At 50.5% G+C, this 24,597-nt stretch overlaps 1 protein-coding gene across 2 annotated transcripts in view; it reads left to right on the plus strand.

Annotated features, from left to right (window-relative positions):
• The first annotated feature begins 5,717 nt into the window (after nt 1-5,717).
• The window catches only part of cnnm3 (cyclin and CBS domain divalent metal cation transport mediator 3), a 34,913-nt gene continuing 16,033 nt past the window's right edge, over nt 5,718-24,597 (plus strand). For both annotated transcript variants that reach the window (XR_013500556.1, XM_078239254.1), the window contains exons 1-5: nt 5,718-7,014; nt 12,142-12,282; nt 15,978-16,130; nt 18,520-18,689; nt 20,296-20,392. Coding sequence is in view for 1 of the 2 variants with exons in the window: in XM_078239254.1 (XP_078095380.1) it covers nt 5,736-7,014; nt 12,142-12,282; nt 15,978-16,130; nt 18,520-18,689; nt 20,296-20,392 (1,840 nt within the window). In the remaining variant the exon portion in view is untranslated. The remainder of the gene's footprint in view (nt 7,015-12,141; nt 12,283-15,977; nt 16,131-18,519; nt 18,690-20,295; nt 20,393-24,597) is intronic.

Genomic DNA, 24,597 nt, shown 5'->3' on the forward strand with positions numbered 1-24,597 from the left:
ATCAACTGGTGCATTCTCCATGGCAGCGCCACTAGAAAGAGTCCACTTGCCAATCTATCAGCCTTCTCTTCTCGTACAGTATAAATTGTTTTCCCCTTTATACTGGTATGGTGTCCTGATGAGTGCAAGATGAAAAGCTTCAACGTGTCTCTTTTTCCACAATAAAAGGATTCTCTTGCCCGGAAACACCCGTTTCTGAGTCTGTCCAAAAGCTGACAGCGCAACACTCCATTGGTACCACATGCGTTTAGTGTATCGTGTGGCCATGAACCCATGGCTACCTGACTGACCGTGACCACCCGAGACAGATTGCATGAGGCTTTATTCATCGTACCATGTCGAGCTTGCCCTTGCTACAATTTAAACGCAGTTGGAGGGAGCAGCTAAACAGAAAATTCCATTTCCGTTTGCTGCTGATCTCTTTCCTGGTCCCCTTGTGGTTGAAGGTTCTGGAGTCTCTACTTGTCTGTGGTGTAAGCTCTTGAGCTAAATGGTTTCCACAGAGAGTGCTCTGCTCCTGCCGTAATTGGATGTGAGGGAGTCTTGGTTACAGATTCCCTGCGGATTTGCTGAAACACATTGCTTTACATTACAAATTCCAATGGTGGAGGATTATACATATGTTATAGGGCGGCACAAATAGGGTAAATATGTGGGGTGACGGGATTAGGGCCTGGGTGGGATTGTCAACGGTGCAGGCTCGATGGGCCAAATGGCCTCCTTGTGCACTGTCGGATTCTATACAATAGAGGGGAAACCTGGAATTCAATTCTGAACATGCTGCAATTTTCTTATACAAGATGCAGTCGGGCACTGTCTTACCCCAGCTCTTGACCTTTCCATTGAGAATTGCATGGGGTGGCACAGTTGTTCGCACTGCTGCCTCACAGTAAGAAGTCTCACAACACCAGGTTAAAGTCCAACAGGTTTATTTGGTGGCAAAAGCCACTAGCTTTCGGAGCGATGCTCCTTCGTCAGGTAAGTGGGAGTTCTGTTCACGTCTCACAGTGCCAGGGACCCAGGTTCGATTCCCGCTCGGGTCTCTGACTGTGTGGAATCTGCACGTTCTCCCCGTATCTGCGTGGGTTTTCTCCGGGTTCTCCGGTTTCCTCCCACAGTCCAAAGATGTGTGGTTAGGTAAAATAATGTTTATTTATTTATTAGTCACAAGTAAGGCTTGCGTTAACACTGCAACGAAGTTACTGTGAAATTTCCCTAGTCGCCACAGTCCGGCGCCTGTTCGGGTCAATGCGCCTAACCAGCACGTCTTTCAGAATGTGGGAGGAAACCGGATTAGCCGTGCTAAATTGCCCCTTAGTGTCAGGGGGATTAGCAGGGTAAATATGTGGGGTTATGGGAATTGGGCCTGGGTGGGATTGTGGTCAGTGCAGACTCAATGGGCCAAATGGTCTCCTTCTGCACTGTAGGGATTCGATGATTCTATGGACTATATAGAGCAACATTGGCCTCCTCAATTTTTCTGCTGCTCTTTCCTTCAGTACTTGCCTTCTATTTATGAGTTTTAAGTGTTGCTACAATAGGGACTGTTCCTTTAAAGGCGACCGTCCATTTAAGCAGTGGAACTCCAGTGAGTATATGGTGATTATTTGTATTACTGCAGAGTTCCTCCCACATGCAGGGGGCGGCGAAGGTCAGAATGGGGAGTGAAAGACGGGTGGTGATGGGCAGTAAGTACAACATCCAAAGCATAGGGTTTGAAGAGCTTCTGAAAGTTTGGGGGGGCCTCCCACAACTCTCTTTCACGTATGTTGTTGACTGTATTGGTGCTGCTTCGTGTTCTTGTCTGGACCTGGAAAAAAAATCATCCATTTTGCTCCAATTTCTAGTCTTCTCTCGCACCTTCACGTGGTTTATCTCTCATACACTTCCCTTCCTTTTCTTGAGTTCCCTGTCTCCATTTCTGCTGAGAGACAGTCTACCAATATTCATTACAAGCCCAGCTATTCCCACAGCTATCTTTGACTATGGTTCCTCACACCCTGCTCGACCGGTAAGGATACACTGTCCAATTCTCCCACTTCTCTGTCTCCATTGCATCTATGCTAGAAGCTACCTTCCTGTGCTGTGATTTTGTTCTTTATACCATTTGCCGCCTTTCCTGCCTGCTGTACCTGCACGCGCACTTTCAGCGACAGATGAACGAGGACAGCACAGTGCTTCTTATATCTCTCCCTGTTTTTCCTGCACTGAGGGTTCCCCCACCCACTAATTAATAGGTCATTCAACAGTGTCTGAACATTTTCTGTCCCCAGCCATGCTGAACTCTGATAGAGTTCGCCTTGTCCTCGCTTTCCATCCCACCAGCCTCCATATTCAAAGGATCATCCTCCACCATTTCCAACAACTCCAGCGAGATGCCAACACCAAACCTACTTCCTCTCCCAACTTCCCCACCCCGCTGTCATCATTCCAAAGGGACCCTTTGCTCCATGCCACCCTGGTCCTCTCCCCATTTGCCCCTGACATCTCTCTGCCTCCCCATGTAATTACAGGATGTGGATTCTCAGTGAGACCTTGCTATCCTCGTTCATCAGTCGCTGAAAGTAAGGCAGTAAAGAAGGCAAATGGTATATCAGCCTGCATAGTGAGAGGATTTGAGTACAGGAACAGGGATGTGTTGTTGCAATTGTACAGGGCCTTGGTGAGGCCACACCTGGAGTATTGTGTGCAGTTTTGATGTCCTTATCTGAGGAAGGATGTCCTTGCTATAGAGGGAGTACAGTGATTTTGATTTGATTTATTATTCTCATGTACAGTGAAAAGTATTGTTTCTTGCACGCTACACAGAAAAAGCATACCGTTCACAGAGAAGGAAATGAGAGCGTGAAGAATGTAGTGTTACAGTCATAGTTCGAGTGTAGAGAAAGATCAACTTAGTGCGAGGTAGGTCCATTCAAAAGTCTGATGGCAGCAGGGAAGAAGCTGTTCTTGAGTTGGATGGTACGTGACCTCAGACTTTTTTGTATATTTTTCCTGACGGAAGAAGGTGGAAGAGACAAGGTTTACCAGGCTGATTCCTGGGATGGCAGGTCTGTCATATGAGGGGAGACTAAATCGATAGGATTATATTCACTGGAGTTTAGAAGAGTGAGAGGGGGATCTCATAGAAACTTATAAAATTCTAACAGGATTAGACGGTAGATTCAGAAAGAATGTTCCCGATCATCAAAATCATAGAAACCCTACAGTACAGAAGGAGGCCATTTGGCCCATCGAGTTTGCACCGACCACAATCCCACCCAGGCCCTATCCCCATATCCCTACATATTTACCCACTAATCCCTCTAACCTACGCATCTCAGGACACTAAGGGCAATTTTTAGCATGGCCAATCAACCTAACCCGCACATCTTTGGAGTGTGGGAGGAAACCGGAGCACCCGGAGGAAACCCACACAGACACGAGGAGAATGTGCAAACGCCACAGAGACTGACCCAAGCCGGGAATCGAACCCAGGTCCCTGGAGCTGTGAAGCAGCAGTGCTAACCACTGTGCTACCGTGCCGCCCGATGGTGGGGGAGTCCAGAACGAGAGGGTCATAGTTTGAGGATAAGGGGTAAACCTTTTAGAACTGAGGTGAGGAGAAATTTCTTCACCCAGAGGATGGTGTGGAATTCACTACCACAGAAAGTAGTTGAGGCCAAAACATTGAGTGATTTCGAGAAGAAATTAAATATAGCTCTTGGGGCTAAAGGGATATGGGGGGAAGGGGGGATCAGGAAATTGGATTTGATGATCAAAACGAATGGGAGAGCAGGCTCGAAGGGCCGAATGGCCTCCTCCTGTTACTAGTCACTATGGGGAGAAAAGAAAATCAGTTCCTCAGCTTTTAAAACAGACAGAAGGGCTGAATGGGTGCAGCTTTAGTTGGTGGGTGAAGAGGGCAATTTGGTGCTGATAGTCTTGGAAATCATAGAATCCTACAGTACAGAAAGAGGCCATTCGGCCCATCGAGTCTGCACCGACCACAATCCCACCCAGGCCCTATCCCCATATCCCTACATATTTACCCACTAATCCCTCTAACCTACGCATCTCAGGACACTAAGGGACAATTTTTAGCATGGCCAATCAACCTAACCCGCACATCTTTGGTCTTCATGAGGAACAGTCTCCCTTTAAGAGCTGATGTTTACCGTGCACTCACAACAGCACAAGAAACATGTCCCGCCCCCGTCCGGCGTTGATTGGAAGCTGGCGGATGGTGATTGGAGGGGGGTGTTGTCGATCAGACTACAGGGCCCGCCCCTCTGGTGTTGATTGGAGAAGCGGCCTGCCGTCAGGCTCCGAGGGCCCGCCCCTCTGGCGTTGATTGGAGAAGCGGCCTGTCCATCAGGCTCCGAGGGCCCGCCCTCCTCTGCTGTTGTTTGGTGGGCGACGAGCGGAGGGGGTGGCGGGCGGTGATTGGCGGAGCGGGCTGTCCATCAGGTTCTGCGCCCCGCCCCTCTTTGACGTTAGGTGGCGGTTGCAGGAGTGGCCTGTCCATCAGACTAAGGGCCCTGCCTCTTTCGGCTCCGGGTGCCGCCCCTCTAGTGCTGATTGGAGGAGCGGTCTGTCTCTCAGGTACCGGGCACGCCCCACGCCAGCGCTGATTGGAGGAGCGGCCTGTCTATCGGGCAGCGAGCCCGCCCCCTCTAGCGCTGATTGGAGAAGCGGCCTGTCTATCAGGCACTGAGTCCACCCCCACTCTAGCGCTGATTGGAGAAGCGGTCTGTCTCTCAGGCGCCGCGCACGCCCCCGCTGGCGCTGATTGGAGGAACGGCCTGTCTATCGGGCAGCGAGCCCGCCGCCTCTAGCGCTGATTGGGGAAGCGGCCTGTCTATCGGGTACTCGGTCCGCCCTCTCTGGCGTTGATTGGACGAGCGGCCAGTCCCCAGGTTTCCGGCACGCCCTATGCCAGCGCTGATTGGAGGGACGGCCTGTCTATCAGGCACCGAGTCCGCCCCCTCTGGCGCTGATTGGAGGAGCGGCCTGTCCATCAGGCTCTGAGGGCCCGCCGTCCTCTGTCATTGATTGGAAGAGCGACATGTCCGTCAGGCTCCCAGGTCCCGCCCCTCTGGCATTGATTGTGGTGGCGGCCTGTCCATCAGGCTCCGAGGGCCCGCCCTCCTCTGCTGTTGTTTGGTGGGCGGTGGGTGACGAGCGGAGGGAGTGGCGGGCGGTGATTGGCGGAGCGGGCTGTCCATCAGGTTCTGGGCCCCGCCCCCCGTTGACGTTGGGTGGCGGTTGCAGGAGCGGCCTGTCCATCAGACTAAGGGCCCTGCCTCTTTCGGCTCCGGGTGCCGCCCCTCTCACGATGATTGGAGAAGCGGCCTGCCTATCAGGCACCGAGCCCACCCCCTCTAGTGCTGATTGGAGGAGCGGTCTGTCCCTCAGGCGCCGGGCACGCCCCACGCCAGCGCTGATTGGAGGAGCGACCTGTCTATCAGACACCAAGCCCATCCCCTCTAGTGCTGATTGGAGAAGCGGCCTGTCTATCAGGTACAGAGCACGCCCCTCTGGCGCTGATTGGAGGAGCCGCCTGTCTATGAGGCATCGAGCCCGTCCTCACTAGCGCTGATTGGCGGAGCGGTCTGTCTTTCAGGCACCGAGCACTCCCCCTCTGGCGGTGATTGGAGGAGCGGCCTGTCCATCACGAACCCGGCCCCGCCCCCTCCCGCCCCTCGTGGGTCACATGACGCAGCCGAGTTGGGGGGCAGCCAGCCCCGCTCAAGATGGCGGCGGGAGAGCGCAGCTTCGGCCTGGCACTGGCCGCCCTCTGGGCGCTGGCGGCCGGCGGCGAGGGCGACGTGGCCGGGGTGCGGCTGGAGAGCGGCGGCGAGCCGGCCCGCATGGAAGGGGGCGCCATCCGGGCCCGGCCGGGCGCCCGCTTCCAGCTGAGGGTGTTCGGGCAGCGCCTGCCGGGGCGGGAGGCCTGGCCGTGGCTGGCCTTCAGCCCGCGGCCGCGGTGCGACAACGGCAGCCTGGAGAGGGGCTGGGTGGAGCTGGGCGATAACCAGAGCGACGGCTCGCTGCTGGTGAGCGTGAGGGCCGGCCAGGCCGGCGGCCTGTACTACCTGTGTGCCCGGGTGGGCCAGGAGGAGTGGCTGCCCCCTGGCGGCTGGGAGACCCCACTGCACATCCAGCCCCCCCAGCCTCCCCTGGCAGTGTGGGGCCAAGCCCTGCTGCTGGTCCTCGCCCTCCTCTGCTCGGCCCTCTTCAACCTGCTGCACCTCAGCGTGCTGTGGCTGGACCCGCTGGAGCTGCACATCATCCGGCACTGCGGCTCGGAGAGGGAGAAGCGCAGCGCCGAGGCGCTGGCCCCCTTACGGCGGCGGGGCAACCTGGTCCTCTGCGCCCTGGTGCTGGGCAACGTGCTGGCCAACTCGTGCCTGGGCGTCCTGCTCCACCGGGCGCTGGGCGCCGTCCTGCCCGCCGTGCTGACCTGCGCCGCCCTGCTCTTCCCGCTGGGCGAGATCCTGCCCTACGCCGTCTGCTCGCGCTACGGCTTCGCCGTCGCCTCCCGCGCCACCTGGCCGACCCGGCTGCTGGTGGCGCTGGCCGCCCCGCTGGCGCTGCCCGTCGCCCTGCTGCTGGACTGGGCGCTGCGGCAGGACGTCAGCACCTGCTACATCCGCGAGAAGATCCTGGACATGCTGCACTCCAGCGACCCCTACAGCGAGTTCGTGAAGGAAGAGTTCCGCCAGGGCTCGCTCAGGACTAAAGTGGTGGAGGACATCATGACGGGCCTGAAGGACTGCTTCATGCTCAGCACGGAAGCCGTGCTGGACTTCAGCACCATGTCGGAGATCATGCAGTGCGGCTACACCAGGATCCCGGTCTACGAAGAGGAAAGGTCCAACATCGTGGATATAGTTTACGTGAAAGACCTGGCCATGGTCGACCCTGAGGACTGCACACCTTTAAACACCCTCATCAAGTTCTACAACCACCCTCTGCATTTTGTCTTTAACGACACCAAGTTGGACGCCGTCCTGGAAGAGTTTAAGAAAGGTGACTGTTTGTCAGCTATAACCAGACTCGTTACAAAGTTTTTAAAGTTGATTCATTAGTAGGCTTACATTAACACTGCAATTAAGTTAACTGTGAAAATCCCCCAGTTGACACACTCCGGCGCCTGTTCGAGTTACACTTGAGGGAGAATTTAGCACCTAACCAGCACATAGAACAGTACAGCACAGAACAAGGCCCTTCGGCCCACGATGTTGTGCCAAGAAATCTTTCAGACTGTGGGAGGAAACCGGAGCACCTGGAGGAAATGCACGCAGACACGGGGAGAACGTGCAAACTCCACACAGACAGTGACCCAAGCCGGGAATTGAACCCGGGTCCCCGCTGCTGTGAGGCAGCAGTGCTAACCGCAGTGGGCTAATCACGGGTTCAATTCCGGCCTTGGGGTGACTGTCAATATCCGTGTGGGTTTCCTCCGGGTGCTCCAGTTTCCTCCCACAGTCCAAAGATGTGTCGGTTAGGTGGATTGGCCAGGCTACATTGCTCCTGAGCGTCCTGCTCCACCAGGCGCTGGGCGCCGACCTGCCAAGATGTGTAGATTAGATGGATTAGTCATGGTATATGTGAGGGGTTACGGGAATCGTACAGGAGAGAGGGCCTGGATAAAATACCGAGAGAGTCGGTGCAGACTCGATGGGTTGAATGGCCTCCTCTTGCACTGTAGGGATTTTATGATTCTATGAAAAATGTTCTTTAGCGACAATGCTTTGGGAAAAACCTTTGAAAAAAGTGTGCTCGAAACAGCATGGTTTTATATAAGCCCCGTCTATATCTCAAAGTGGTGTGCAATTTTTCTTTCCTCCAGTAATTCAGAGCAGTATCTTGGAAGATGTTTCAGTTTTATTCCACACTGTGTTCCTGGATTCTCTGACCCAACCATGTCTGTTCTCGCGGCCAGCCTTAGCCTAATGGCTAATCTGTTGTGGGGCCACCTACACAAATCCTTCACAGTGGCAGGACTAGAATCACAGAATACTTCGGCCCATCGAGTCTGCACCGACGTGTGAAAGCTCCTGGACCTACCCACCTCATCCCACTTGCCAGCACTTGGCCCATAGCCTTGAATGTTATGGCGTGCCAAGTACTCATCCAGGTACTTGTTAAAGATGTGAGGCATCCCGCCTCCACCACCCTCCCAGGCAGCGCATTCCAGATTGTCACCACCCTCTGGTTTAAAAATGTTTCTCCTCAAATCCCTCCCTAAACCTAGTTGAGAAGTCTATTTTAAAGAAAGCATGCCAGATTTAGGGCATTGGCTGTAGAGAGACTCAGGATAGCAAAGTAAGGACGTCATGCTGAACCTTTATAACTCTGCCAATTTAGAACGTCACACTTTAGGAAGAATGTCAGGAGAGGGCGCAGAGGCAATCCACCTGAATGGTAGCTGCGACTTCAGCTTTATGGAGAGACTGGAGGTGTTGGGATGGTTTTCTCCTTGTTTTAAAGTTTATTTATTAGTCACAAGCAAGGTTTATATTAACGCTGCAATGAAGTTACTGTGAAATTCCCCTGGTTGCCACAGTCTGGTGCTTGTTCGGATCAATGCACCTAATCACGTCTTTCAGACTGTGGGAGGAAGCCGGAGCACCGGGAGGAAACCCACGCAGACACGGGGGAGAACGTGCAAACTCCGTACAGACAGTGACCCAAGCCGGGAATCAAACCCGGGTCCCTGGCGCTGTGAGGCAGCACTGCCAACCACTGTGTCACCGTGCTGACCTGGTTAATCATCATTTTCCAAATGATAAGAGGTTTAGACAGAGTAGATAGGGAAGAGCTGTTTCCAGTGGCAGGAGGGGCAGTAACCAGAGGAAACAGATTTGAGTTGGCCCATTCTGTGCTGGGTTAGTATCCAGCTGTAGTTTACATATGGCAGGAGTTCCCAGCGGGAGGAGATGGGTGCCAATACTTAGACTTGGTGGCAGTTGTTAACGCGTGTTCACTGTGCTTGTCATCATGTGTTGACACACATTGTAAAATGTTGCTTCATCACTCAGAGGCCAGCATCCAGTCAGGCAAAAACGCACGGTCGATAACTGTTGAGGCGCATCCTGCGAAATTCACTGGATAAAGGTTTAAAGCATTTGGAGTCTGCACGTTCTCCCCGTGTCTGTGTGGGTTTCCTCCGGGTGCTCTGATTTCAAAGCTGTTGCCTGAGGGTTGAATCCTATTTCGTGATGCACCCACACGCAAGAACAGCCTGCAAGATAGTGAGCTGTCGCCAGGCACTTGTATAATTTGTGTCCGTAGGAGGGAAAGCTTTGAAAATGCCTCTGTGTAAATATTAATGCCAGAGTCTACTCCATCCAATTTTGAATTGATGCAGAGGGGCCTGTGTCACCTTCTGGGTGGTTTATTATATCTCCTGCACAGGAACCCAATGACCAGCAGCACAATTGGCACAGTGGGTTAGCACTGCTGCCTCACAGCGCCAGGGACCCGGGTTTGATTCCTGGCTTGGGTCACTGTCTGTGTGGAGTTTGCACGTTCTCCCCGTGTCTGCGTGGGTTTCCTCCGGGTGCTCCGGTTTCCTCCCACAGTCTGAAAGATGTGTAGATTAGGTGGATTGGCCATGCTAAATTGTCCCTTAGTGTCCAAAGATGTGTAGGTTAGGTGGATTGGCCATGCTAAATTGCCCCTTAGTGTTCGAAGATGTGTAGGTTGGGTGGATTGGCCATGCTAAATTGTCCCTTGGTGTCCAAAGATGTGTCGGTTAGGTGGATTGGCCATGCTAAATTGTCCCTTAGTATCCAAAGATGTGTAGGTTAGGTGGATTGGCCATGCTAAATTGCCCCTTAGTGTCCAAAGATGTGTAGGTTAGGTGGATTGGCCATGCTAAATAGTCCCTTGGTGTCCAAAGATGTGTAGGTTAGGTGGATTGGCCATGCTAAATTGCCCCTTAGCATCAAGGGGACTAACTAGGGTAAATGCGTGGGGTTGTGGGGATAGGGCCTGGGTGGGATTGTGGTCAGTGCAGACTTGATGGGCCGAATGACCTCCTTCTGCACTGTAAGATTCTATGAATTACGGTCTGGTTTACCATCGCTAAATTAAGAAGCTACTTTTATTTTTTGAGAGTTTCCAATGCATTTTCCAGCAATCTTGTTTTGTTTCCCTCTTTTCCCAATTTCCTCATCTTCCGGACAGGATCCTTGGCCAGAGTACGGGATCCGATGCATTTACTTCAAATCTTCATTTCACTTATTGTCTGAAATAGCACACGTTGTGTTCTACTTTTGGATTAATGCACAGGCACTCTTTTCCACCAATCCGCCCCCCCCCGTGCAGGGAGCTTTTACCTTGTGAATTAAATCAAAAAGGGATCAGTACACAGCAGGTCAGTGAGCAAATTCAACTGAATGCTGAGAGGGAAGCAGTGGAAAAGGTACTGGAGCGTCTCGAGAATTGCTTTGTGGAAAACCTCTCGGCGACGCGCAGGATCGTCATAGCGACTGAATAGGTCTGGCTGGAGTGCGGTGTCCAATTCTGGGCAGCGCACTCTCGTACCGAGGGTGCAGAGGAGACTTGCCAGAATGGCAGCAAGGACAGGCAGGAGAAGAGGCTGAAGAAATTGGGTGGTGGTGCTCTCGTTGGAGCAGAGGTGGCTAAGGGGGCATTTAACACGAGTGTTTACAAGGCCGAGTGGTATAGAGGAGAATAAACTCGTCCCAGGGGCAGGAGGGTCAGTACCGCTTGGGTAGATTTAAGAGAATTGGTGAAAGAAAAAGTTTAAAATTTATTTATCACTGTCACAGGTAGGCTTACATTAACACTGCAATGAAGTTATTGTGAAAATCCCCTAGTCGCCACACTCCTGTTCGGGTTACACTGAGGAAGAATTTAGCACCTAACCGGCACGTCTTTCGGACTGTGGGAGGAAACCAGAGCACCTGGAGTAAACCCACGCAGACACGGGGAGAATGTGCAAACTCCGCACAGACAGTGACCCAAGCTGGGAATCGAACCCGTGTCCCTGACACTGTGAGGCAGCAGTGCTAACCACTGTGCTGCCCTACAATTCAGGGAGGGGAGATTTTATTTTTAACGTAGAGTATTTATGATCTGGAACTTGCTGCCTGAAAGGGTGGTGGGAGTAGACTTATTAGTAACGTTTAGTTATTGGAATTGGATAGAAACTTGAAAAGGCCAAGAAACAATATTGCAGGACTGTGGGAGAATGAAGGAGTGGGACGAATACTATAGAACTGGCACAGGTACGGTGGGCTGAATGGCCACCTGTGCTGTAAGATTCAGTGATTCGCTTAAGCGGGTAACTACATGGGAAGATTTGTGAAAATTGTGGCAGATGGAAATTGATCTGATGGGTCATTCAGTACAGGCAACACGGTGGCACAATGGTTAGCGCTGCTGCCTCACGGCTCCAGGGTCCCGGGTTCGATTCCCGGCTTGGGTCAATGTCTGTGTGGAGTTTGCACATTCGCCCTGTGTCTGCGTGGGTTTCCTCCAGGTGCACCGGTTTCCTCCCACAGTCCAAAGATATGCAGGTTAGGTGGATTGGCCATGCTAAATTGCCCCTTAGTGTCCAAAGATGTGTAGGTTAGGTGGATTGGCCATGCTAAATTGCCCCTTAGCGTCCAAAGATGTACAGGTTAGGTGGATTGGCCATGCTAAATTGCCCCTTAGTGCCCAAAGATGTGCAGGTTAGGTGGATTGGCCATGCTAAATTGCCCCTTAGTGTCCAAAGATGTGCAGGTTAGGTGGATTGGCCATGCTAAATTGCCCCTTAGTGTCCAAAGATATGCAGGTTAGGTGGATTGGCAATGCTAAATTGCCCCTTAGTGTCCTGGGATGCATAGGTTAGGGGGATTAGTGGGGTAAATATATGGGGTTACGAGGGTAGGGCCTAGGTGTGGATTGTTGTCGGTGCAGACTCGATGGGCCGAATGGTCTCCTTCTGCACTGTTGGGTTTCTATGGATCTGCAGCACCTTTTCCACATGTGCCAGTCATCAGAGAGAATGTGAAAAGCCAGCTTTTCTGGAAAAGAGTATTGAACCCAAGTTAGCCGGTGTTGGCTTTGCTGTTTACTTTTGCTGCCTGACTCTGTTCAGTGGTTATAACGGCTCTCTGTTCCTGTTTCTGTCTCGAGGTAAATCGCACATGGCGATGGTCCAGAAGGTGAACAACGAGGGGGACGGTGACCCCTTCTACGAGGTGCTGGGTTTGGTGACACTCGGGGACGTCATTGAAGAAATCATCAAGTCTGAAATCCTGGACGAGTCAGACAGTTGTAAGTTGGAGCAGCAGGGGCTTTGGAGGGATGGTGTGTAAAATTCGGGATAGTTTCCCCGGTTCCATTCTCGCCAGGATTACTCTGTGTTTACCGTGTGTGAACATTCTGCCTGATGAGTCAGGCCACATGGACCTCCTTCCACCCGTCTTCATCTCATCCCAATGCCATATCCTTCTATTCCTCATATGTTTATCCAACTTAAGACCATAAGACATAGGAGCAGAATTAGGCCACTCGGCCCATCGAGTCTGCCCCGCCATTCGATCATGACTGATATTTTTCTCATCACCATTCTCCTGCCTTTTCACCATAACCCCTGATCCCCTTATTAATCAAGAACCTATCTATATCTTAAAGACACTCAATGACCTGGCCTCCACAGCCTTCTGCGGCAAAGAGTTCCACAGATTCACCACTCCCTGGCTGAAGAAATTCCTCCTCATCTCTGTTTTAAAGGATCGTCCCTTTAGCCTGAGGTTGTGCCCTCTGGTTCTAGTTTTTCCTACTAGTGGAAACATCCTCTCCACGTCCACTCTATCCAGGCCTCGCAGTATCCTGTAAGTTTCAATAAGATCCCCCCTCATCCTTCTAAGCTCTTAACGAGTACAGACCCAGAGTTATCAACCGTACCTCATACGACAAGCTTTTAATTCCAGGGATCATTCTTGTGAACCTCCTCTGGACCCATTCCAAGGCCGGCACATCCTTCCTGAGATTATGGGGCCCAAAACTGCTCACAATTCTCCAAATGGGGTCTGACTAGAGGACTTTATTAACATTAACGATCTCTTTTTAATATATCCATATTGTATGTTCCACATGTTATCCACTCTCTGGGTGAAGAGGTTTTTCCTGAATTCCCTGTTAGATTTATTGGTAACTTTTTTGTACTTAAGAATGTCTTAGATTTAAGATTGTCTGAAATTTATGGCTCCAAATTATTGAATTTCCTCCCTGACAGTGCTGTGGGTGTACCTACACCTCATGGTCTGTTGTGGTCCAAGAGGATAGCTCACCACCACCTTCTCAAAGGCAATTTCGGAATGGGCAACATGTGCTCATAGAATCCCTACAGTGCAGAAGTAGGCCACTCGGCCCATCGAGCTTGCACCGACAACACTCCCACCCTATCCCCGTAATCCTACATATTTACCCAGCTAGTTCCCCCTGACACTGCGGGACAATTTAGCATGGCCAATCCATCTAACCTCCACATCTTTGGAAACTAAGGGGCAATTTAGCACAACCACTCAACCTAACCCACATGTCGTTGGACTGTGGGAGGAAACCGGAGCACCCAGAGGAAACCCACGCAGGGTGAACATGCAGACTCCGCATAGGCAGTGACCCGAGGCCGGAATTGAACCTGGCTCTGAGGCAGCAGCACTACCACTGTGCCACCATGCCGCCCACCTCCCTGGCCTAGCCAGCGATACCCACATCCCATGATTGAATGAATTAAGTAAAAGAAAATATAGTTTCTTGAATCATCGAATCCTACAATGCAGAAGGAGGCCTTTCGGCCTATCAAGTCTGCACCGTCAGCAATCCCACCCATGTCCTATCCCCACATTAGTTCTGGTCTTGCCTGCAAGTGGAAACATTTCCGTGTCTACCCTGTCAAACTTCTCCATGAAGGTAAAGAACTCTAATCAGGGCACCCCCTCAAAGCAGCGAAGCGAGCGAATCTTTCCTGAAGTATATGACTTTGAAGGGCTTGGATCATTCTAGCTGGTCTGTTTTGCATGTTGTCCAACGTCTCCAAGTCTTGGTTATAACATGGAGATTGAAACTGCGCACAGTACCCACTGTGCTCTAGCCAAGGCTCTGTACGTGTTTAATATGATGTGGAGATGCCGGCGTTGGACTGGGGTGAACACAGTAAGAAGTCTCGCAACACCAGGTTAAAGTCCACCGGGTTTATTTGGTAGCTTTTGCTAGTGGCTAGCAGAAAGCTAGTCGCTTTTGCTACCAAATAAACCTGTTGGACTTTAATCTGGTGTTGTGAGACTTCTTACCATGTTTAATATAACCTAACTCTGAGATGGAGATCGAGCTGCAGCACTGGTTCATTACTGTAGACTCAGCACAGGATGAATCCATTTACCATCATGTTTCGGTCATAGAGGTTTACAGCATGGAAACAGGCCCTTCGGCCCAACTTGCCCATGCTGCCCATTTTTTAAAGCTAGTCCCAATTGCCCGCATTTGACCCATCTTACCCATGTAACTGTCTAAATGCTTTTTAAAAGACAAAATTGTACCCGCCTCTACTACTACCTCTGGCAGCTTGTTCCAGACACTCACCACCCTCTGTGTGGAAAAATTGCCCTTCTGGGCCCTTTTGTATCTCTCTCCTCTCGCCTTAAGCCTATGCCCTCTAGTTTTAGACTTCCCTACCTTTGGGAAAAGATGTTGACTATCTAGCTGATCTGTGCCCCTCACTATTTTATAGACCTCTACAAGATCACCCCAAGACTCCTACGCTCCAGAGAAAATAGTCCCAGTCTATCCAGCCTCTCCTTATAACCCAAACCGGTAGCATCCTAGTAAATCTTTTCTGCACTCTTTCTAGTTTAATAATATCCTTTCTATAATAGGGTGACCAGAACTGTACACAGTATTCCAAGTATGGCCGTACCAATGTCTTGTACAACTTCAACAAGACGTCCCAACTCCTGTATTCAATGTTCTGATCGATGAAACCAAGTATGCCGAATGCCTTCTTCACCACTCTGTCCACCTGTGACTCCACTTTCAAGACGCTATGAACCAGTAACCCTAGATCTCTTTGTTCTGTAACTCTCCCCAACACCCTACCATTCACTGAGTAGTCATGAAAGAAAAACAAGAAGTTTTACTGTTCATTCAGAAGGATGTGGGTGTTACTGGCAACACCGGCACTTATTGCACAAGTTTGTCCTCGCAAAGCTCGGGGTGACCTGCTGCCTTGACGCTTGTCTGAAGATTCTTGCGCCGTGCTGTTGAGTCTGGGGTTGCCCGTATCTTGGCCCATCGACAATGCGGGAACATCCAGAAGATGCCCAACCCTGTTGGCGTGCAACTCCGAAGAGAACTTGGTGTTATCAGGGCCTCTGGTACTCTTGTTCTTCGAGGCAGTGGCAGGGTTTGAAGGTTCTGCACTTGGTGGTGAGGCAGCCATGGTGCTTTGTTGGATTTAAGGTGGCAGCTGGGTTGGTCAGCGCATTGTATGGTGAGGCTGAGCTGGACGGGGCCTTGTGCTGAGCTCCCGTTTCGGAATGGGGTCCTGGGAGGGTGCGGGCCACTGCAGTGAGCCTCGGGGGCCCCTCCGTAGAGGCCGTGGAAATCAGCCCTGGCGGTCACACCAGATTAATACTCGACATGCGTGCTTCCTGGATGAGTGACCCACATGCATGAAGCATGACATCTCACCAGTCCAAAGCTGTGCGGGTTAGCTGGACTGGCCGTGCTAAATTGACCCTTAGTGTCAGGGGGACTAGCAGGGTAAATGCGAGGGGGTTATGGGAATAGGGCTTGGGTGGGATTGTGGTCGGTACCCACTCAATGGGCCGAATGGTCTCTCCACTGTCGGATTCTATGATTCAGTCCATACGTGAAGAATGATTGACGTGTCGAAGGGATTTAAAAACGAGCTAAAGAATCTCAACTTGCTCCCGTTTCGGTTTTTCATTTTTCCGTTCCTTCTGCAGCAGAGGTCAAGGTGAAGAAAAGGCCTGTTTCCATCAGCAGTTCCATCGAGCGCAAGAAGGAAGACGTCTCGTTTTTTAAGGTGCCTGACATCGATCCAAAGGGCAAGATTTCACCTCAGCTTTTGTTAGCCACTCAGCGCTTCTTATCCAGAGGTAGGGAGACAGTTCCTGCCGGGGACAGGGCGGGGGATAGATGCGAGGGTGGTTAGGTGGGGGCTGTATCTGTGAACGCTGTCCCTTCCCCCTCCCATGCACGGTTATTCCACAAATCCGTGGCTTGAAAGCCGAAAGTGCGGAGGATGCCTGAGCAGCTGGATTGTCAGACTTGGGATTTAGGTGTGATGGTCGGTGAAAACGCTGGAAAAATCTCAGCGGGTCTGACAGCGTCCGTGGAGAGAGCTTAACGTTTCAGACCTGCTGAGATTTCCCAGCATTTTCTGTTTTTTGTTTTAGATTCAAAGAACAGTACAGCACAGGAACAGGCCCTTCGGCCCTCCAAGCCTGCGCCGATCATGATGCCTGCCTAAACTAAAACCGTATGCACTTAGAGTCCATATCCTTCCATTCCCATCCTATTCATGTATTTGTCTAGTTGCCCCTTAAATGCCGCTATCGTACCCGCTCCCACCACCTCCCCGGGCAGCGCGTTCCAGACATTCACCACCCTCTGTGTAAAAAAACTTGCCTCACACATCTCCTCTAAACTTTCCCCACGCACCTTAAACCTATGTCCCCGAGTACTTGACTTTTCTACCCTAGGAAAGAACATCTGACTATCCACTCTGTCCATGCCACTCATAATCTTGTAAACCTCTATCAGGTCACCCCCTCAACCTCCGTCGTTCCAGTGAGAACAAACCGAGTTTCTCCAACCTCTCCTCATAGCTAATACCCTCCAGACCAGGCAACATCCTGGTAAACCTCGTCTATATCCTCTCCAAAACATCCACATCCTTCTGGTAGTGTGGCGCCCAGAATTGAACACTATATTCTAAATGAGGCCCAACTAAGGTTCTGTACAGCTGCAGCCTGACCTGCCAATTTTTATACTCAATGCCCCGACCGATGAAAGCAAGCATGCTATATGGTTTTTTGACTACCTTATCCACCTGCGTTGCCGCTTTCAGTGATCGGTGTACATCTACACCCAAATCTCTCTGCCTGCACACCTTCCACTACCGCGTCCTCGCCTGTTGCCCGGATACACCTTGGCGGGCCTTGTTGCCGCCGGGCGGCGGAGGTCCCCGCTGGAGGTCCCTCTACGGAGGGATCTCCCCCAATTACATTGGGGACCTGGGGTGGCGGATGATGCATGCAGCAGTTCCACACAACTGTAGGATTTACTGGTTCACGGGCTCCGAAGACTGCCCTTTCTGTGGCCTTGTGGAGTCCGTGGACCATGTCTATGTTTTGTGTCTTAGGCTGCACTCCCTTTTTGTTTTCCTAAAGAACCTTTTATTGATGTTCTGTTTGCACTTCAGTCCCACGCTCCTGATCTACGGACACCTGGTGCGGAGAGGGGAGGGTCGGGATGGCGACCTCCTCGTGAACCTGTTCCTGGGCCTGGCGAAACGCGCCATTTACAGGTCCAGGCAGTGGGCGATCGAGGGGGCCGTCCATCCTGACTGTCTGCCCCTCTACCGCGGCCAGGTGTCCCTGGAGAGGGAGCATGTGGTGTCCACGGGCACGGTTGATGCCTTCCGCGCCCGCTGGACACCGCAGGGGTTGGGGTGCGTTATCGACCCTAATAATCACATTTTAATTTGATGTCTTTAAGTTTCCTTTGTACTTTGATTTCTGTTCGGGCTGTTCCCCCCTCCTTTTGGAGCTGCCCCTTTTACTTTGTCCTGACTTAATTTGAGTTTGTTTATTCGGTTTGATCTTAAAAGAGGTTGATACTCCTAGCGGTTGTACCATTCCTACATGCATTGGACCTTCCAAGTGCATTACCTCACACTTGTCCGGATTAAACTCCATCCGCCATTTCTCTGCCCAAATCTCCAACCGGTCTATATCTTGCTGTATCCTCTGACAATCCTCTTTACTATCCGCAACTCCACCAATTTTTGTGTCGCCTGCAAACTTATTGATCAGATCATCCAATATTCGCAGCATTTTGCCTTTTATCCTAATGAGGTTTGTGCTCCCGCGTGTGCGTGCGCAGAGTACTGAGTTGACACTGGGGTAGAGTACAGGTGAGAAGATTTCTGTGGCTGAGGGTGATTACTCAGGCAGAGAATTAATTAAACATCCCATAGAATATTAAAGGCGTGTATGATCCCATCCCCACTTTAATACATTTATAAAGACATTCAGACTGAATAATGATGTTCAGTTGTTGTTCCTCCCTCCTGCACACCGATGTACTAAATGCGAACATGGCCAAAGCAACCGGCCAAAGACTGCCCCTGGTGGGATTATAAATTCCCACGAATCCCAGCTGCTCAGTGTGTTAGCCGCTCCAGCGTGCGTCACACACTAGCGCACGCGAGTGTGTTGACGTTGAAATTGCTACTATAATAACCGCAGGTTGTCTTTGCAGAGGTTGAGCTGTTCAGTCCCTCGCGGGTCTCGGAGAGGGTTCTCCTTCATCTGCTCAAGCACCCGAGCGTCAGCCAGGAGGTGAAGTTTGACGAAAATGACAAGCTGGCTCCGGAGCACTACCTTTACCAGCGGAACCAGCCCGTCGACTACTTCATCCTGGTGCTGCAGGTGGGTGCTGATCCTGTTGCCCGCCGCTGACCTTTTTACTTACAGTTGCCTAGTGTCGCTGAACAGTCACTGAGATGCATTTGAGGGGAGCCTAGGCAAGCATATAAGGGGGGGGACGGCACGGTGGCACTGTGGTTAGCACTGCTGTCTCACAGCGCCAGGGACCCGGGTTCGATTCCTGGCTTGGGTCACTGTCTGTGCAGAGTTTGCACATTCTCCCCGTGTCTGCGTGGGTTTCCTCCGGGTGCTCTGGTTTCCTCCCACAGTCCGAAAGATGTGCAGGTTAGGTGCTAAATTCTCCTCAGCATACCCGAACAGGCGCCGGAGTGTGGCGACGAGGGGATTTCCACAGCAACTTCATTGCAGTAAGCTACTTGTGACTAATAAATTAACTTTGACTTTAGAATGGGATAGAGAATTATGACGATAGATTTGGATGAGGAAATATGTATCCATCTGTATATCCTATATAATTGTATGCAAAGGGTGGAATGTGGCAGTGTTCAGAGATTGAGAGGTCCACAGAAGGAACCTGAGTGAGTGGTCAGTTGGAGTTGGTAAGGGTACAGGAAATGCAGTGTTGGAGGCACCAAGGTTGTGAGGAGCAGAGAGAGAGAGACGCCTGGAGTTAGGGGAGAAGTGGGTGGATCTGGGGCCAGTGGAGCTTGGGGCAGTGGGCAACAGGGATTCTGGGACTCAGCGGGACTGAGGACATCTCGCTGTGATATGTCAGACGCGTGGCAGCTTGTGGGGAGTTGTTTCGGAGTATCTGCTATGTCACTGTCTTGTGGAAGGACAGGATACTTGGTTCTCTCTCTCTCTCCTCCATCCGCCCGATAAAAAGTGTTCCTGCCAATACTCGAACTGCAAACAACAGAGCAACAAACCAATGATGTGATCCTTATCATTGGTGCCTGTGGGAGTTTGCTGTGTACGAATTAGCTGTCTCGATTCCCACATCGCAACAATTAAACAAAATAGTCATAGAATCCCTACAGTGCAGGAGGAGGCCGTTCGACCCATCGAGTCTGCACCGACCACAATCCCACCCAGGTCCCATCCCCCATAACCCCATGTATTTACCCTAGATAGTCCCCCTGACACCAAGGGGCAAATTGAGCATGGCCAATCCACCTAACCTGCACATCTTTAGACTGTGGCAGGGAACCGGAGCACCCGGAGGAAACCCACGCAGACATGGGGAGAATGTGCAAACTCCACACAAGGCCGGAGTTGAACCTGGGCCCCTGGCGCTGTGAGACAGCAGTGCTAACCCACTGTGCCACCTTTTCAATTGTAAAACCGTTTGGAATCTCCTGCAGTTGTGAAAATTAGTATATAAATGCAAGTTCTTTTTCCAAGAAGGGATTGGAGGGATCAAAACGCATTACCTATCACCCGTACCTCAGAGTGTGGCTGCTTGGGACACTGGTATTGCGGTGTTATTAGCAACCTGCAAACTTAATCTTCGCTAAATAACAATTGTTTTTATATCTCCATTGCATTCTTTTGCTGTTCCAACGTGCTATTCCTGTGTATAGAATTGTCTTGACGTTGTTGCATTGGTTTAATGATAAGTACCAAAAGTACCTTGTGTTATCCACAGGGGCGAGTGGAGGTGGAGATTGGGAAAGAGGGTCTGAAGTTTGAGAATGGAGCCTTTACTTACTACGGTGTCTCTGCACTGACTGTCCCTTCCTCTGGTAGGACTACATGCTCTGATCATTCCTGTTTCTTGCTCTCACTCACACCCCCTCCTCCTGTGCTTGACTATATTTGTACGCAGAAGCTCTGATGTGTTTAAGAATCTTTTCCCACATAGTTTATTTGCAGGGGAAGAAACACAGTTGATTTTTTTTTAAAAAGGGCTGAAAATTAAAACTTTTCCAGCAAAGACTTGCAGCCTCCGCACCGGCCTGACTGAGCACAGGCCTCAAAGCTGCCTGCATTTGATACATAGGTGCCACTCACTCTGAAATATGGTGCCAGGATTAAGATTTCACACTGGTCCAGCACTGGGCTAAAACTGCAGCGGCTCAGTGGTTCGCACTGCTGCCTCACAGCGCCAGGGACCTGGGTTTGATTCCTGGCTTGGGTGACTGTTTGTGCGGAGTCTGCACGTTCTCCCCGTGTCTGCGTGGGTTTCCTCCCACGGTCCGAAAGATGTGCTGGTTAGGTGCTAAATTCTCCCTCTGTACCCGAACAGGCGTCGGAGTGTGGCGACTAGGGAATTTTCACAGTAACTTCATTGCATTGTTAATGTAAGCCGACTTGTCACTAATAAATAAACTTTAACTTTAAAACTGGGCTCGCAATGCAGCTCCTGATCATGGACCAAGGCCCCCCTCTTTTTGGCTGCATGTGCAATGAGCACATGTTAGATTCAACCTTGTTCCCTGTTGGTTGAACTTTAAAAAAATGTCTGCAATTCTGTATTAACTGGGGCTAATTGAGCAAACCTATACAGATGCCACAGGATGTTTGGAATGGGAAATTGGCACAGTTGAATATGTTCTAAGATTGGGGCTGAAGCGTTTTGTAAGAGAAATACTCTGACCTAACCCCGTGCGATACGTGTCCTGGGAGTGTTTGATGGGGACAGTGTAGGGGGAGCTTTACTCTGTATCTAACCCCGTGCTGTACCTGTCCTGGGAGTGTTTGATGGGGACAGTGTAGAGGGAGCTTTACTCTGTATCGAACCCTGTGCTGTACCTGTCCTGGGAGTGTTTGATGGGGACAGTGTAGAGGGAGCTTTACTCTGTATCTAACCCCGTGCTGTACCTGTCCTGGGAGTGTTTGATGGGGGACAGTGTAGAGGGAGCTTTACTCTGTATCTAACCCCGTGCTGTACCTGTCCTGGGAGTGTTTAATGGGGGACAGTGTAGAGGGAGCTTTACTCTGTATCTAACCCCGTGCTGTACCTGTCCTGGGAGTGGTTGATGGGGACAGTGTAGAGGGAGCTTTACTCTGTATCGAACCCTGTGCTGTACCTGTCCTGGGAGTGTTTGATGGGGACAGTGTAGAGGGAGCTTTACTCTGTATCTAACCCCGTGCTGTACCTGTCCTGGGAGTGTTTGATGGGGGACAGTGTAGAGGGAGCTTTACTCTGTATCTAACCCCGTGCTGTACCTGTCCTGGGAGTGTTTAATGGGGGACAGTGTAGAGGGAGCTTTACTCTGTATCTAACCCCGTGCTGTACCTGTACTGGGAGTGTTTGATGGGGACAGTGTAGAGGGAGCTTTACTCTGTATCTAACCCCGTGCTGTACCTGTCCTGGGAGTGGTTGATGGGGACAGTGTAGAGGGAATGGTGGAGCAGTATGATTTGAATCATTATCTCCAGTTGCGATATCTTTTGAGCTCATTCTCCTGGCAGTGAATGTTTGTATTTTACTCTGAATGTCGCTGGCATCTTAACGTTTATCTCTGCGTGTGAATTGCTGTCACATTAGATTTCAGCACTCTGGGTAGCTGACATTTTCACATGTTACTTAATTTCCCTGCTCAATAATATAAACTGAGCTTGTGTCCCTGAAACCTGAGGAGCCTTGGAGTGAACATTCAGCCAAATAACACTACGATCAAGTCCTCATTAGGATAGAGTCACCACTAGTGGGAGTTCTGTGACTAACTTAGAAATGAATGGAGGCTCAGCTTCTCGAGTTTGTTCTGTTCTCGATTGATCTGCTGCCTAGTGGGATCATGGCTGCTCTGTGACCTAACTCCATATGCCTGCCTTTTCCCCCTATCCCCTAATACCTTGGAATAACAATAATCTATCGATCCCAAATTTAAAATGTGCAGTTGACTTAGCCTTGGTTTCTGTTTGCGGAAGAGAATTCTAAATGTTCTTTCATTTGATTAATTATTGTCGCATGTATTGGTATACAGTGAAAAATATTGTTTCTTGCGCTATACAGACAAAGCATACCGTTCATAGGGAAGGAAAGGAGAGGGTGCAGAATGTAGTGTTACAGTCATAGCTAGGGTGTAGAGAAAGATCAACTTAATATTTGATTTCATTTATTATTGTCACATGTATTGGGATAGAGTGAAAAGTATTGTTTGACTTCTTGTCACGTATTGCTATATTGTGAAAAGTATTGTTTCTTGCGCGCTATACAGACAAAGCATACCATTCATAGAGAAGGAAAGGACAGAGTGCAGAATTTAGTGTTACAGTCATAGCTAGGGTGTGGAGAAAGATCAACTTAATGCAAGGTAGGCCCATTCAAAAGTCTGACAGCAGCAGGGAAGAAGCTGTTCTTGAGTCGGTTGGTACGTGACCTCAGACTTCTGTACCTTTTTCCCGACGGAAGAAGGTGGAAGAGAGAATGTCCGGGTTGCGTGGGGTCCTCGATTATGCTGGCTGCTTTTCCCAAAGAAACGGGAAGTGTAGACAGAGTCAATGGATGGGAGGCTGATTTGCGCAAAGGATTGGGCTACATTCATGACCTTTTGTAGCTTCTTGCGGCCGAGCACCCTTTGTGTAGAAGTGTTTGCTAATTCCACTCGAGAAAGATCTGATTAAAATTGAGGCTTAAGCTAACCTCAGCCAGTGAAAGTAGCTTCTCTCTATCCTAAATATTTCCCATGGTGGCTTGAAAACGTTGATCAAGTCACCCCTTAACCCCTACAACCATAGATTGTGTAATCCCTTGTATCGTAGTCCAGGTATTATTCTGATCCATTTGTGCTGTATGTCCTGCAAGGCCTGTAACACTTCCCAGAGCTGCTGACTGGACTCATGGCGCGGTCCACCTCGGGATATGTAAAGCTGAAGCACTTATTTTGGTATCCTACTGCACACTTCAGCATTTAAAGAATAGGACAGAGCAGAAACGTTCGAAACCATGGTGGTCCAAGAACACTTGGAACTCCATGCATAAAGATCACTAAAAAGCCCTGAGCTGCTGGAGGAAATAACCAGACAGAATCGTGGACTGTTTGCATTTTTATCTCGGAAGGCTAGAACTTGAAAAATTGATATCGGGAAACCCCTTGTGCGGGGTTGGTTGAAGATTGGAACGCTCTTCCACAAATGACCGATCAGTTGGGTTGTTTTAAGTCAAAAGTTGAAAGATTTGAAGCCTTACAGGACATGAGGGAAAGGCGGGTGTATGGAGTTAGGCCGCAGATCAGCCACGATCTCATTGAATGGTGGCGATACAGGCTCAAGGGGCTGAATGGCCTCTAAATAATCCTGTGTCCCTGGAATCCACAAGTCTCTTGGATCCACATTTTTCCTCAGGTTTTCACCATTTAGGAAATATCCTGTTCTCCCTTTTATCACGTGGAAATCAATCTTCCGCAATTTTCCCCATTCACTGAACCGACTTTTCATTCATTTGTGGGACAGCAAACCTTTTGGTACATTTAGATATTTGGCTTTCAATCCTATCGCTGTTTTTGATAAACGTGGCGAATAGTTGAGGCCCCAGCACAGATCCTTGCCACATTGCCAGTTAGAGGATCTGTCCATTATCCCTACACTCTTGCCACTCAACCGATGTCCTTGGGTCAATAATTTACCAGTCAGTTCACTTTGAGGGTCTGAGTTAAGAGCTCAATATGAAAGTGTATTGGTTACCATTTTATCGTAGAATAGAATCCGTACGGTGGAGAAGAGGGCCATTCGGCCCATCGAGCCTGCACTGACAGCAGTCCCACCCAGACCCTATCCCTGTAACCCCATTTACTTACCCTGCTAACCCCGCGACACGATGGGACAATTTAGCATGGCTAATCCACCTAACCTGCATGTTCTTTGGACTGTGGGAGGAAACTGGAGCACCCGGAGGAAACCCACACAGACACGGGGAGGACATGCAGACTCCACACAGACATGACCCGAGGCCGGAATTGAACCCGGGTCCCTGGCGCTGTGAGGCAGCAGTGCTAACCACTGT

Source organism: Mustelus asterias, chromosome 22, assembly GCF_964213995.1.
Source record: "Mustelus asterias chromosome 22, sMusAst1.hap1.1, whole genome shotgun sequence".
In the NCBI taxonomy this organism is placed as follows: domain Eukaryota; kingdom Metazoa; phylum Chordata; class Chondrichthyes; order Carcharhiniformes; family Triakidae; genus Mustelus; species Mustelus asterias.